Source organism: Melozone crissalis, unplaced genomic scaffold, assembly GCF_028551555.1.
Source record: "Melozone crissalis strain CALT ecotype California unplaced genomic scaffold, PUWL_Pcris_2 ptg000016l_1, whole genome shotgun sequence".
NCBI lineage: Eukaryota > Metazoa > Chordata > Aves > Passeriformes > Passerellidae > Melozone > Melozone crissalis.
Genome location: NW_026535794.1, coordinates 14018311 through 14034834, shown reverse-complemented (window position 1 = coordinate 14034834; position 16524 = coordinate 14018311). Strand labels below are relative to the sequence as shown.

At 39.5% G+C, this 16524-nt stretch overlaps 1 protein-coding gene across 3 annotated transcripts in view; it reads right to left on the bottom strand.

Annotated features, from left to right (window-relative positions):
• The window catches only part of CUL2 (cullin 2), a 42942-nt gene extending 27175 nt beyond the window's left edge, over nt 1–15767 (bottom strand). The window contains exons 1-5 of one of the 3 annotated variants that reach the window (XM_054273925.1): nt 15748–15767; nt 12748–12886; nt 6745–6847; nt 4824–4918; nt 2109–2214 (exon numbers count right to left, since the gene is read on the bottom strand). In XM_054273925.1, the coding sequence (XP_054129900.1) occupies nt 2109–2214; nt 4824–4918; nt 6745–6847; nt 12748–12866 (423 nt within the window). In that variant the 5' untranslated portion in view covers nt 12867–12886; nt 15748–15767. The other 2 variants (XM_054273924.1, XM_054273923.1) reach the window with 2 other exon arrangements.
• Nucleotides 15768–16524: the final 757 nt, after the last annotated feature.

Below are 16524 nucleotides of genomic sequence, written 5' to 3'. Positions count from 1 at the left end.
ACAGAGAATAACTGCACATAGGAGACCTCCAAAAACACCTGCCAGGAAGTAACAGACTGGGAAAAAATAAAACTGCACAGTTCAGTAAGGACAGAGGGAATATTGCTTCTAAGAAAGCTTTGAAACAACTAACAGGTCATTAGATTTAAAAATTAAACTATCAGTAAGGTATGTCTTAACTGAAAGCAGGCACATAGCTATCAACTGCTAATCTGATCCACTCAGTGAAATAAATTTCCTTTCTAAAAAGCAAACAAATGAACTTGCTCCAACTATCACAGCTATTCAGCACCCACACTGCAATACAGAAAGTAAACCTGACACAACTGCACCATAAGCAGGCTAAAGGAGAAGTTAAGGTTTGCTTATAAATCCAAACACAGATCATGTTTTGAAACCAAAGTTGTCTTAGGAGAGTAGCTGGAGAACAGGCAAGTTTCTGTAAGACAACAGGAACTCATCCAGTACAGCTGAAAGAAAACAGCTCTGGAGAGATAGAAGGAAGAGGGGAAAAAAAAGGAAAAGAACTGACACATTTTATGAATATGTGGTGAAGAGAAACAACCTCAGGTAGATCAATTCTGCAATGTGGTCTAGCATGGTCCTTCTCACATATGAGCTACCAGTGGGAAGCAAAGTCAATCACCTATTGGAATTTTCTTGTCAAATAAACTATAGACAGATCAATCCAGCAACTTGGATGTATTAGTTCAAGACAGTTTCTCCCACTTGAGGATAGGGACTGATCTTACTTCTCCAACTAGACTGGCAGTACTCAACATGGCAGTTTTCTCCATTTTGCCAGAATCTATTTCTGGGGGCAAAAAAACCAGAAGGCACATCTTAAATAAAGGTATTTAAACTCAGGGCTCTCACAGAGCCATTGAAAATTCAAGAGTTTGAAATCAGTGATAGGAGCTCAACTCAGAAAAGCAGTGTCCTTCACCATGCATTCATAACAGAGAGAGAAGAAAAAAGCAAGCACTTGCAAGCAGTGGCAGACTATTTTCATTAACTTATCTCATCCTGTATATTTCCTAGTACAATTACTGAATGTCTGGAACACTTGGGGGAAGAAGAACTGTTTGAAGCTGTGCCCACACCTCACACACACAGCTCTGCTCTCATGTACAGACCTACCGTTACACCCCTCAGAAGAACTGGGCAAGAATGGACTTGTCTAAGATTACTGAAAAGCTCCCAAAGTTTTGTTACCACACAAGAGTGATGTTGAGACAGAAACTTCAGAACAGAGAGTGCAGTTCTGCTTCTAAAAATACTGGGCATTATTTCTGTAACTTCATGCTGAGACTGAAGAGAACAATACATAAAATAAACATGTTTGCCCTTGGGTAGATAAAGGCCAGATCATTTCAGTCATCTAAAATGTAATACATAAACAGTAATTTCCATTCTGAAGTGATGAACAACAAATAATTTGACTTCTACTAGAGCCCTTGTACAATCCAAAGAATAAAAGATAGAATCCTACAGGAACCATAATGAAAGAGTAAATGCTTTCAAAACAAAGACTTGACAAACTTGCCAAGTGCCTTGTAGGTCAAGAAATGGAGCAATGAATTCACCAAAACAGTGCTGCAATTTAATACATGAATATAGGACTCAAGTCTCCATTACTTTTCAGGACAAAGGAGTGACTGCTATAAACCTAATCCTACACCAGTCATGAACAGATATTAACTTTACTGCCTTGAGATTGTCAAAAAAAGCTTTTATACTTTGTCATATCAAGAAATAGAAGCCTAAAAACTAATATTTCAAGGGCTTCCAAAACCAAAAGTATACTAATTCTTCAACATGTTTTTTAGATAGCAGTATCACTTAAGAATCTGAAGTTTATTTGCAAAGTGTTTCCATTATCACATTTTAAATCCAAGTTTTCCAACCGTTTTCATATTTGTTTCTTTTCCCTGCCAGGTCACTCTTATTTTTCTACACCAAAACTGTAATCTCATTTTACAAAGGGAACAGTGCTTACATCTACAATATTTCTGTGACATAAAAAAGTGAAAATTTTCAAGGACAAAGCTGAACTCATAGCATTCTGAATACTGTTTATAGCCAACCCCACTTTCAGAGACACCTACCTCTCCAATTTCCATCAAAGGTTCATTCATATCCACCCCTCCATAACCATACTGAAGATCAGCTTCAGTCAATTTGTTCTTCTTAATAAACTGTGTGTTGAGGTACCTATAGAAATAAGGATATCCTCATCAAAACAGGCACAAATAAAAGGCTTTTTAAATTAAGTTCAGAATTGTGGAATGTGTTTCCCATCACAAAATATATAACCTCCTTAAACCAATGCCATTGCTATTCGTAGAAAAATGTTACAATACAAATGACATTGAAAGAATTTCCATCATATTAAAACAATAGTGTTGGTAACAGAGATCAAACAGGAACCTGAAATATCACTGTCAGCATTTTCTTGGTGAGCAATATACTTGTGTAAGAATCCAATCTTTCAACATGCGCTGCTTATACATACATACATACATACATACATACATGTGTTCCATATACATACATATATGTGCAAAATAACAACTAAAAGTTAAAAGTATTTCCTTCTACCTGTACTGTTTATTGCTCTGTGTTTCTCTCAAACTGAAATGCAGAAGTACTGCTCATTTTAACAGGGCAAACTTTTGTCTGTTATGATCCCTTACTCAGGTCATGGCAGCTAGCTAACAGCCAGGTTACAAATTTTAAAGAGAAGAATTTTCAGAAATTATTTTAAGTAACAGCTATAAAGAACAAATGCTATAAATGGTATTTCAAAATTCAGTATTTACTACTGTATGCATAGTTTTTATAAAGAACACAGAATGGATTCCATGCAAGACCTGCTAAAACATCCCTCTTGACTCTCAGTATTCCCACAGAACAAATATTGTAACATTTTAAAATGGAACCATTCTTTCCTTTCTCAGATAACTGGGAAAAAAATTAGAATGTATTTCCCAACTACACTTACAATATTTCTTATATTAAAAATGTTTAAATAAGGCAACTGAGAAGGTTTTTTGAATTTCTAATCTAACCAGGAGTTTTGAGATGCTCAGTTTCAGGCATGGAAAAGAACCAGATTACTGAAGCACTTTGAGAGATTCAGGCTTCAGAGGCTGCACCAGACCAGAGATGTCTGAACACTCTTGACATGAAGGCAAAAGCCAAGCAAAGGAGAGGAGGAGGAACACACTGTGAAATCCTGTGAACTTGAAAGAATTTAGGACACCACAGAGTCCAAAGAAGGAACACTTGTCATAGTGCAGTGATGAAAAATTGGAGTACAGCAGCCACCTTCAGACTCTTACTGTAACTTGTGCTACCATGGACACCAACCATGAACTGTAAATGCAGATTTCTCTAGAAGGCTCCAGGCCTCCAGGTCATACAAAACCTGTGAGGACATTAGGAACACCTCAAACACCAGCCTTAAGCAGGATGCTTGGTGGCATTTTCTCATATTCTCCCATGTGAACAAAGCCAACAGCTGCCAATCTGCTTTTTCTCATTAAACTTGCTAAGAAGCAAAGTCCTGCACTCCCCTCACTTACTCTCTCTTGCATCAGTACATACAGAGTAGCATGTAAAACTAAAAATTGCTATATCATGATATGCTGGTATTATATTTATATTTTAAAGACAAAATAGAACAGAGCAAAAGCTGCACCACGTGTGTTTAGTTTTCAGGATTTTATTATGAAAAATTGTAACAGTTGGGGTGGGTTTTGGTTTTTTTTGTTGGTTTGTTTTTTTTTTTTAATGACCTAATTTCAATTTACTGGATAAGGAAACTTTCCCAATCACTTGAAATAAAGTACACAGGCTGGATTTTTTTTTAAAGTACCTGTGAAACCAGTTACAGCACCAAGACACTGGTAAGGCCTAATATCCAGCAATGGTTTTATCTATTATTTATTTATTTATTATTATTTATTTATCTGAAGAAGTTTCTTTCAGTGTTCCTTATTCCATCAGTTTTATCACCTTGGTTTAGTCAAGCACATGTGGGATTTTCATTTTCAAACTGAATCCAGATTTGTTTTCCTAGCAAAATGCACCAAGGAGGATAGGTAAAATAAACCAAACCAAAATCAACACTGAAGAAAAGATTCAATTCATTTGCCAATTACATGATCGATCTCACATTTAAGGAATTTTGCTCAAAAGTGTCTCACATTTGAGCAGTGTTTCAAATATTGCCTACCAGGTTAGAAGCAGAGATGCAAGCCTAATTCAATTTTAAGGGAATCTATTTGAAAATAACTTTCGGATTACCACCTGTAGACAATAATCAGTTTTCATTGCAGGAAGAATTATACAAACTAGAACCTGGGATACAACAGAGTCAACTAAATTATGGTACTTTTTTCAGAGCAGGCATGCAATAAGAAAAGAACTCCAGCTGATTCATAAAAAGTAAAATATTCTAAAGCTTTGACTCAAACCATGCTGGTTCAACTGCAAACTGCAGTACATTGCCATCCTTGTAGAACTCCCAGGATTATGAGCTTATACACTGCAGGATTGATTAGCACCAACACATTTGGCACTGCAACATCAAGCAGAATAAATTAGCAATGAAAGAACTTTAGGAACCATCTTGGATACTTACCTGTTGATGCATTATTCCTTTTTGCTCATGTTCTGCTACCATAACTATATTCTCTCCAAAATTAACCTGAGGCATATTCATCTATTGCTCTCTCAACACTCTTCAACTTAACCTGCAGATCATGTTAAATTTCGTGTTAATATCAAAGGTTTAACAACTCTTTTGCAAAGCTTACCTGTATAAACAGTCCATATAGTCTGCCCCTTTGCTATACTCTTCCCAGTATCTGTGATACATAACCAGTACTTGTTCTTCAGCTTCCAGAACTCTCTGTGAAGGTACACACACCCCACACACCAGAATTAGTATGAAAATAGCACACATACTTAGGAAGTTATCATGGCATTATAATTTTGGAATAGTATTTGCATATTCAGAATTGTGGCAATGACCAAAATAACACATCTTAATATTACCAAGTTTTGGTAAGCCAGCTAGAACACCTGGACTTGCTTTATTTTGCATTTAAAAACAGCAATCTGTCTACTGAATTATTTTCTATTGATCTTTTCAGAAGTACCTGCTTGAATAAGCCTGGTTCATATTCTCACATCAAACTGGTGGGATAACTCACAGAATCATTCTCTCACTGACACAGATCAGGCTACAGGCACTGCACACTGGAAGAATTGACTATAACCATTTAAAACCACTATGTCTTACTGCATAGACAAGTCCTCACACTTACCAAGAATCACAGAATAAAACAAGTTTAACACAGCACAGATACAGGTAAATGAAAAAAAAAAAACATTAAAGTTTTTCAAATCTAGGCCCAAATCTTTTGAAATTTAAGCAAATCATCATCTAAAAAGCTACTGAACTTCTCAAAATATATTCATAATTCAGAGAAGTTCAACAATTTAAACTAACGTGTATGATTGGTGAGGGGGGATAAGATCCTAGGAATTCAACTTTAATTCTCTCTAGAATTTATAATTTTAAAATGTGGCTCAAGAAGCAAAGAAGCCCATGCAAAAAATGCAAAAAAGGGTAAAAAAATTATGAAATAAGAAAGCTGGCAGATAAAACAGAATTGAGAATGCTTTCCTCTGCTGTATGCATTTTGCAAAGGTTTTCCACACTATCTCAGAGACAAGCAGTGGATAGTCAATTTAAAAACCTGATGTATGCTTTCTGCTACTTCTCAAAACTTCCACTCTGCTGGCACCTGCCTGATTATCCTAAGTGAGCTCATTCAGCTCACTAAATAAATGAGGAAGAAATTATTTGGCAGAGTTCTCTGCTAGTTTAGTGAATTGATTTAGTCTATAAGAGTGCCAGAATTATCCTCTCTGTAACCAGTGGAACTGCCCATTAAGACACCCAGTCTATCTTGTCAAATACTCAGTACCTAAGCATGAGGCCATTTAGCAGCACTCTGCAGAATTTGCAATACTTTACCCCCTATAAAGACACTAAAGACACTGATAAGCACCTTTTTAAATCTACTTCTCTTTTTACTGATATAGATGGAGGCACCATTCATCTGTCCTATCTACTAAACATGATGAATCATAATTCTAATGAAATTTGCTGTCTTAGCTGATGAAACAGAAGGTAACTCACAGCTATACAGACATACAAATATTGTTGTCATAATAAATAATTTGCCATTATTTCCTCTCCTCCCAAGTGTTTGTATAATGTCTCACATATTTCAGAAGGTTTTTGTTTATTTTTTAAGAGTATACACAATCAGTTTCCAAGACACTAGAGCAGATACATTTCTGTTGAAACAGAAGGCTAATGACAAACTACTGAACATTTGCAAAATGAAGATATTTCTCTAACTTGTTTGATTATAAGCATTCAATGTAAAAGAAAGAACTTGCTTTTCAAGCCAATGAATATATTGCATAAACAATAACTGTTGGCTTAGAAAGAAAATTATTTCTTTGTGTTTTATATCAATAGGTATCTATAATACCTGCCTACATTTGTGTACATGCTGTGACATGTGTTACATATTTCATATATACAAACAGTGTATCTCTGCAACTCTGTCATCTGTGATTTAGTCTCATAATGACCTACAAAAAGTCAGAAAAAGGATGAAGAACACCTACATGGACACCAGGAACTGTACAGGTTACCTTGTGCAAATGGCGTACATGATTCTCCAAAAAAATTTTAGTCTCAGTATAAAGTCTCTCTCCAAGAGGTTCAGGATAGGCCACACACAAAGCATAAATGTCTCTGGGCTCAAAGTCAAGGTTTGTAATAAAGTGTGAAAACATGACAACAAAGTTTATGATTTAGAGAACCCTTTCTTCTCCACACATGTAGTTTAGGTTTTGAGGTTTTTTTACATCAAGCAAAAAAAATAAAATGAATAATTTTCTGAAATTATTGTAAGTATTGGCTTGTGCAAAATCCAAGTTTACAGCATCAATATTAAATTGTAAATAGTGAATGCTGAGGCAATGCTAGAGCCAAGATCTTGAAACTTCTGATAGCCCCATACTGATGTGGCTTCTACCCTTTATTTGCCATGTATAATATACAATAATCTCAAGGTGAAAAGCAGCTTTCATGCACCATTCTTCTGCATTTGCAGCCAACATGAACTGAAACTCTTCTCATATAATGGAAAGAAGCACTAATTAGATTAAGAACATGATTAGTCAAGGACAGAGCAGAGCAAACACACAGTGAAGCTGACTTCAAGTTTTCCTTCCTGGAGTCCAAAATAACTTACTGTCCCTGCATTTTGCCCTCACCTCCACAGGCAAAACAATTTCAGGGGACACTGAAAATTAAATAATCACAATGGTGGTGTGGATAAAACAAAGTCTGTATTCTTTTTAATCATTATTATAATTTCAGTAATCCTGTTTAGATCACAGCCACAAAAAACAGTTGTGCTTGATAATTTAAACAGACAGCAGCAACCTGCTAAGCCACCCTTAAGATGGTTTTGTCCCTAAACTACCTTGCAGAGCTACATTTTTGGTTTTTATCAAGTTTTAAGAGTAATTTGAGGAAGAGAAATTATGACTGAGAACTTTGCTTTCAGAAAAGTCAAGCAAGGATTAGGTCAAGCTTCACATAAACAACTGTGGGAAATAAACTAATTCTGCAAAAATTACTTTAAAACATGGCTTAAGCACTAAGCCTAGGCACTTTATAAAGCCAGCCATGGTAGAAATCAATAATTTAGTATATCACTTCAATCAAGAGAAGACACAAGATCTTTCCTCTAGCTTACCCTAAAAAGCACATGCCTGTGTGAAAGGAGGTAGAAGACAGACAGTTGAAGAGTCACCTGCTAATCTACAGAACAGTGTCAAGTTCTCATCACACAGCCTGTCCAAATGCACATTTCATTCTTTATATAGAATTACTACTCAAAACAAAGAAGATTCTGATGTAGGAGAACTAATTAGGGAAAAAACCCTTGATCTGGCAACTGGAATCTGCAACCCTAACCAGAATCTAAATTAGAGTACATTATTTCACTCATATAGATCATCTTTGCTAGAATTCTCCTCAGAAAAGCAAAACGTGTTAAATGAAAACACTGTGAAACACAATGGGCAACATCCCCTGCTTTGTAACAGTAGCTACCATTGCACTACACCAGCGTGCAAAGTAATGACCAATAAAATATCAAAACAAATTTAAACAGTGAAGAATGAAATATTCTATTAAAGAGATTGTAAAGAATAATTGGTTTTCACACCTTCCCCTCCTCAACAAATTTTCTCAGGATAAGGATGGTGAGTAGTCAAATGCATCCTAAATAGAATTCAAGCCACAAGTCTCTTCATTATGCAAAGGTATTTTTGAGAAATTAAACTCAGAATTAGAAATCTTAATAATTTGCTCACAAGCAAAGGGGATATGACTTGTTTCTCTTTTGATCCACAACTACACTACCTGAATCACCACAACCTACAGATCTCTACAACAAGAACAGCTTACAAATTTAGAGGAAAGAGGCAGTCTTCACCACAGCAGCACAAGAATATAGCAATTACAGTTTATTTGATGAAAGCACCAAACAAATATCTCTGATTTTATCCTGTGAACAAGTTTCTTAGTTTTAATAATCCTAATTAAGAATGAAAATGCTACCTCTACTCCTTCATGAAAATGCACATCTTCCAAACATGCCTTTCCTTATCCTAGAGAACAAATTTCCTTACAAATGAAGAAAGCTGAATTTAGTACTCTTTCTTGACATTTGCCACTGTGCTTAATATCAGCAGATGCACAAACTAAGAGCTTCATCACAGAAGCACTAGAGCAGGCACCTACCCTCCTATGTAAATCAAATACTACTTGCTGGATATCAAGTTTCTCTAGAATTATACAAAACAAAGCTATCATGAGACTGGAATATATCTAGCTGAAGCAAAACTGTTCTTTCTTGCTCAATTTGTACTTGTTTCTTTATGCATTTTATCTCTGAGTCCAGAATCCAAATTTCAGTGTCATATTCAAAGTGTTGTGACTCTCTTAACAACAACAACAAAAAAATCTCTTAAAAAAATCTCACTGATCATCACTGGTATTTCACTCCATAAACTTAAAGCACATTTTTCCTGTGCTGCTGTCCAATAGAACAACAGGAAGAAGCCTTTACTGTTCAATAATTTATCTCTAATGGTGGAAGCCATCTGTGCTTCCAGTTCAGCATGCAGTTTTGCAGGGTGAGAAAGGCCAGAGGAAGCTGCAGCCAAAGTGCTGCCTAGGGGCCTTCACTCTTATTGAGAACAAGAACATCAAAACCCTTCTGTGACCCTTGAGTGCTTTGGTAGTTGCTATTTGAGAGGTATTACCCAGCAATGGGAAGCTGAAGCACTTCCAAACTAAGAAGGAACAACAACAAAATTACTATCAACAAGAAAATACTATAGCCAGGGCTATAAAAACTCACAAATATTGTCCTTGGAGTTAAAAAAAAAAGCACCTAGTTAAGACTTCTCTAGGCAACCACTGTAGAGCTTTGGGGAAATTTCTATTCATCAATTTTCTGTAACAGAACCAAAATTTGTAGAGAATTTCAGGACTGAGAAAGAACCACAACCATACGAACTCTATTTACTCTTCCTTCTCAACCAGTTGTTTTTAAAGATAAATGTTTAAGTTTCTTGTTCATCATAGGGTCCTTAAAAAAACAATTCATCAGAGGAGGGAGAACAAATTTGGAGAAAAAATGGTGAAAAAAAGCAGATGGCCATGCTGCGTACTTTTAAAATAATTCTGTTTGAAGTACAGCTGTCTCGGGGTACTGGTGATCTTATGTTAACTTATTGGGTAGAAATCCCAAGACAACAACAGGAAGAGTTTGATGTTCTACCTGTTCAAAAAAGTTCTAGTTAAAAGGCAGTTACCAAAGCACAGAGAAACTACCTACCCCTCCAAGCAAGCCTCAACTTAAAAAGCACTCCGGTGCCTGCTGAGCAGTCTTGAAAGTGATACAATGTATTCCCAACACCACCTCAAACAGAGACATAACTGTCACTCATTTACCACACAATGAAACAAGTTCATACACATTTCTTTCTGCAGAGAATATTAAAAGGAAATCTGAAGGTCAAAGGTGGATCAGGATGACTCACATTTTAAATAAAGTGACACATGGTCTTTCAGGTGATCTTTTCCAGAAGATTTTAACTCTTACACCATTGTGGTTCCCAGCTCATTGCCATTCTAGCATTTCAAGTATGAGGTAAAATGTTTATTTAAAGATAAGCCATGTTTAACAACAAAATTACCATAAGTTACAAAGGAAACACTATGCTCAAAACAAACAAGTTCTGGGGAACTAGTGGGGCAAAAATTAGTTCTAGAAGTGGAATATGTGCAGTACAAGCCTGTCATCCCTAAAATACTGTCAGCTTCCACACTCCACTGGATCTCAGCTGCCCCAAACAGCACAAGGGAAAGCTAACAATTCTTAGAATACACTGATGCAGATTGAAACAGTGATTGCTTGCTGTATCTTATCCTTTGCTTCCACATCACTGTGTTGACTATACAGTACAAAGATCAACTGATACTATAATCAATGAAATAACCTGTATGGGTTTTATTGAAATAATTAATGGGTTTTATTGAAATAATTTGCCATCTTTCTATTGTGCTGATTCAAGCAATAAGAAAGAGTTAATACAACATTTCCTTCAGAATTGCTGTAGATGTTTAGAAACACAACTACAATTAAAATGAATTTAAGAGAGAATTAAAAGTTAACAAGAAACAAGATGACGTATTTTTAAATGCCATTTTTTAAAATATTCTTAAAATCTTTATGTGTAAAGCCTGGAAAAAGCTTTTATTCCAGCTGTATAGAACTACCAGTTCCACCAAGTTGTTGAGCACTCATTGAGCAGCTTGTGTTAAAACACAAAATTTGGTTATAGAAAGCAGAAATAGCGAACAACCAACACTCAAGCTGGAAGTTGCACAAACTCCTTGGGCCATTCAGCCACAGACAAAAAGCCAAAAGGCTCCTGCCTGTGCCAAACCAGGCACTAATAGTGCCACTTTCCAAGGAAAGTAATTAAGAGATGATACTAAGTAAGGTCTTAAGAGTTACATGCCAAATGATTATTCCAAGACTGCTTCCTAAGTCTGCTATTCATAAGCAATCCTTTTCTGATGTTCAATCAACTGGACTAAATCCCAAAAGAGGATCAACAGCAAACTCGTGTGCAAGGTCTCCACATAAGAAGTTGTAAGCAAAACAGTGTGACAAGGAATCAACACAACATCTCCTGCAACAATTCTTATTTTATATTCAAATCTATTTTAGATACCCTTGTTTAAATGTTTAAAGTTTTAAGCTGCAGAATTTAACCCCTTGATAAAGACTGAATTTTGTAATCCTAAAAAACTGCTTAGCAAGAATGACTGCAAAACAACTTCTCAGCATGTAAGTACCCACCTAATTAGTTCAAATTTTTTTAAAATTCTGGAGTCACTTGAACTTTAATTCAGTACAAGGTGGCAGGTCATGCTCCCAGAAATTAATTACAAAGTTTTTAAATGAAAGAGTTCTTTAAGATTATTACACCACAAAACATCCCAAGAACTAGGAGCTGTGTACATATACACATGCACATGTTCAAAACACAGGGATATGAGAAAGCAATTCTGAGAAATAGTTAACATGTTCAGGATGAGATGAGACTTTGGAGTCAAGCCCCTGCCCACAGAATAAGCTTATCTTGTAAAAACTTATGTCTAAGGATCTTCTCAGGTGCTTCTTTTTTCACCCACAAGAATTAACAAATCAATAAATAAATCTAAACTATTCTTCTCCCTTGCAATTAAACCAAACTGTGACCAATCCCTGCAGAAGAGGAGTAAAGCCTCCTAAAATTCTCTAATTATTCACCACGATGTAATGGCTAATGAATATATAGACACAAGGCACAGTATAACTTGTTAGAAACATTATACTTCTTTCAAAAGAAGTTCACTGAAACTTAAATCTTGCAAAATATTACGTGTAAAACACACACCTTTCCACTACAACAACGTATGTACAGCTGTGACTTGAACAGCAACACCATATGAATGCAGAAAGAGTAGCTATTCTTAAATATAGCTTAACTGTCATGAGTAATAAGGCAGTAACAGTGGAGGGAAAGGAAGAAGGCTTTTTAATAAATCCTTGCTGTGGAAGTGTCCAGTATGGTAGTTATCAGTACAGTTAGAAATGCAAAGAGAAATCTTTACACAGAACATCCTCATCATCCCCCACATCCCAAATTTAAAGATGTGCTCTCTGTCTTGGGTATTTCCCTGGCCACACGCAAACACTTAAACATACAAGAAAACCTCATTGTCAGAATAAGGGACACTCAATACCTGTAAGAACAGCTTTAGCATAAACTAAGTATTAGAGCTTCCAAAAGTGACTAAAACTGAGACAAGTTTACTTTTTATCAGCATGGTGATTTTCGCATAGATTACTTCCCAAATATACAGAATTTCCCATCCCTTTCAACTTATTCACAGTCCTAATAACAGGTGCAGCCTAACAACAAGCTGCTCAAGATCACTGTTACATAACACAGGTTTACTCTGGGCTAAACACATCACACAAACACATTAAGTCAGATTTTTCACTTCAAGGATACGAGAAGCGATCGTTCCACGTTGCTCTTTCAACATAATCCAACATCACCACAGCTTTAATCGTTGTTAGAAGTTTGTTCCATGTTTCATCAAAGTCAACTACTCGTGGTTTCAAGGACATTGTGGGGCTTTAGTGTTAATCTGTAGAAGAATTAAACATGTCAGACAACATTGCACAATCATTAAAAAAAGATACACTTCCTTTGAATATTTCAATTTAAACTTTGTACACAGTTGCACCACTATGATACAATGACACAAAGAACACCCACCCCCCTCCAAAATGAAGCTACAATCCCTCATTTTTAATGCCTTGGAATGGAACATTAATGTTCCATAGGCATGTCTAGCCTATAACATAACACCAACTAATCTAAGAGCATCATGCTTAGTGAAGTTCATTATCTCACCAAACTATTCATTTAAGTATCACATGAAGAAAACAACTTTCCTGTAAATTTTGATTTGTTGACTTTTATCCCAAGACTGTTTCAACTGTATCTAAGAAAATTTGGGTAAGAACAAACTAAACTGTTACCAGAGTATCTGAAATTCCCACTGTCAGTTTGTAGCCTATGTTCACCTCAGGCTTTCATGAGACATTTTTGGTGTTACATTTGAAAAGCCACAAAACCCGAAAGCTTTGATTGGGATGTGAAAAAGAAAACACAGGGCAATATGCAGAGCTTGTGCACAGCTTACTGCACTGTGCAGTAGGACAGTGACATCTTTCAAGTAAGACATGCCTTGAAGACACAGAAGCTTTGCTAGTAATATCCTATCAAAACCAGCAAATTTATTGCAAAAAAAAAAAAAAAAAACAAAAACCAAAAAACCACCCAATCAACATTAACTTATCTAAATAAAACTATGGGGAAAAGTAAGGTGATTTTAAAAAGACAACTGTGAAGGCCTTATTTCCACTAATCCAGAGAGGACCTGATGTGTGACATTCCATGCACAAAGCAAGCCTAGCTCCTGCTCAGAAACACGACATTGTAAGACTACAATAAAAAGTGGAAAGAATACTTCTGTTTCTATTTCAAACAGATGGATAACTGACTCTTGTCTTTCCCAAATTTCAAGGTCAGAAGGGAAAGTAGAAAGCTAGTGACAGACTTTGAGCACAGGGGCAGACCTCACTAAGGGAAAGAATCAAATGTCATGCTAAAAAACTATTTAGCGACCAGCTTACTACCTTAACCACTACCATCTCTCACAGGATACACCACTTCTCAGTTTAAGAAAAAAGCAGTAAAATCAGATGCAACTTTTAGCATGCAGGCATACAACCCACCCCTCTAACTAACTAAGCTCCTCAACTGCTGTAAATGTCGTGATATTTGTAACATGGTTATCAATTCAATCCAGACATGTCGGCAGGAGCTTACACAGAAAAATCAGTGAGAACTGACAAAGCAAAGACCCACCAAAGAAAGTAAGCTGAAAAACACACTGGTTCACAGAAATGTGACCTTAGCAGAGGCAGACAACAGTTCACTTCCAGGATGGGAGAGGGGGAATTGGTAATCTTCAAAAAGCCCTAATACCCCTCTTATGGGAAACATGAGAGCATTTCCAGCTGGCACCAAGAAAAATAATCATGGTCCACAAAAACCATTAACAATCATAATAAGTGCTTGTGGTAACAAAGCTGTACTTGTGCTACATTAGAAGTTGCTGTCTTGGAAACACACGAGGTACACCCAAGGTAAAAGAGCCCTTTCTTCAAAGACAAGCAAAACCGAGGGGAAGAAGGAAGGGAGAAGAAAAAGTCCTCCCCACAGTATATCCCAATGTCATTAATCAGTATCACCGTGTTCAGGATGATTAAAACCTAATATAGTGTAAAGCATCCACATGATCATCCAAGTTGTCTGGAGTTAAATAGTTTAAGATAACTGTTACTAGGCATACTCCTACAACTTTCATGGAAATATAAATTTAAATGTGTTTTACAGACATTTTAACAAGTATGGTGCAACTTTTACTGTAAGACACTGGGTTTTTGGAGTATGCTGTGCTCCATTATCAGCAATGCACAAGCTCACCAACTTCGATTAAATGTCTTGTATTGATCATGGTAAGAACTATAGGAGGGCAGAATATCTACCCTAAGGTTTAGACTATTAGAGCATGGGAAGCCATACCTGTTTGATAAGCCCTAAGGTAAAGAGATAATATTGAAACATATTTACTCGGCATGATAATGAAAGGATGCTGCTTCCATCGCCTCATTCTTTAAAACACACCACTGTCATCCTGCACATATTTGTTCACACAAATAAACATAGTATTCTGTCCAGTATCAAAGAACGCCCCAAATTTCCAAACTATTTAACCCCCTCGATCGGCAGCATCACAAGCCCGTGGCGGGTGCGCAGCCACAGGCAGGAGCACTGGCGTCAAACAGGTGACCGGTGCCGCCCGCCCCCGCCCGGTGCCCGCTCCCACCTTCTCCCTCCACCAAAACAAAAGCGAAACTGGCGGAGGGCGCAGCCAGCGGATAACGAGCGGCCCCGCCGGAGAGGCCGCACCGCGCCCTGGCCGCGGGGCAAGGGCAGGACCCGGGGCAGGACGCGGCGGGCGGGCGGGCGCTGCCGCTCAGGCACGGCCGGGGATGGGGGCCGGGGCGGGGGCCAGCGGCGGCCCCGGGGCCGGACGGGGGCAGGGCCCGATCGCCCCCGCGCACACCCGGCGGGGTCGAGACCGCCACCTCCCCGCGAGCGCCGCGCTCCCTCTCCTCAGCGCTGCGGACAGGCCGGGCCGGGCCGGGCCGGGCGAGGGCGTTACCTGGCGGCCCGGGGCCCGAGTCAGCGACCCCCGCCCGGCCTCCCTCGCTCCTGCCCTCGGCCGCGGTCGCTGCCCCGTTCCGTCCTCACAGCGCTGCCATTACCCAAAGCCGCTCGCGCCCCGCCCCTCCACCGGCGCCGCCACTGCCGGGGTCGGGGCGCGGCCCCGCGGACCCGCTCGGTGCTGTCGCCGCCGCGCCGCCGCCTCACCCGCGGAGCCGCCACCCCCGCGTTCTCCCCGCCGGGCTCTCCCCGCCGGCCGCAGGATGAGCTGGGGCCGACGGGTCCAGGCGCTCCGTCACTTTCCGATCGCACCCTCCCCCGCCGGAGCAGCGGGGTTTGGTACGGCCCGCACTGTACGGCGAGCGCGGGCGGCCGCACTTCCCAGCGGCGGGGCGGTCGCAGCGCACGCGTCACTCCGCCTCCATGGCGGGACCGTTCTCGTCCCGCGCCTTCCCGACATGGAGTCGCGGGGCGCGGGGGCTGGAACGGGCCTCTCCCGCGGGCGCGGCGTTCCCGGGCTTGTGTCAGCAGCTCGCCGTTACCTCAGAAGGTGGAAGTGTCCCCTTCCCACCGCCGGCCCCAGCAGGGAATTTCCCCAGCTCCCAGCGCCCTGCTCCGGTGCGGGACGCCCCGGGCAGCGCCCCGGCCCCGGCTGCCTCGGCAGAGCGGCCGCCGTCCCCGCGCGGGCCCCGGCGGAAAGAAAGGGGCAACACAAAGTTGTTGGGTGGGAGTAACAAAGTAGAGTCGCTGTGGAGACCAAGTAGCCGGACGGGCTCACGTGCCCCGGGCGCACGTGCGCGCTGTGGGAGCCGCGGGCGTCGCGATCGCCCGGCGCTGTGGGAGCCGGGCCCAGGAGATCGCAACTGGGCACAGCAGCTCTGCTCTAAAAAACAAACAATAAAAAAGGGATTCGTTTAAAGGACATCGTGCACTCTACGTAGGAGACAACAGTCTTCTGGAAAACAGATATTTATTTCTGAAAAT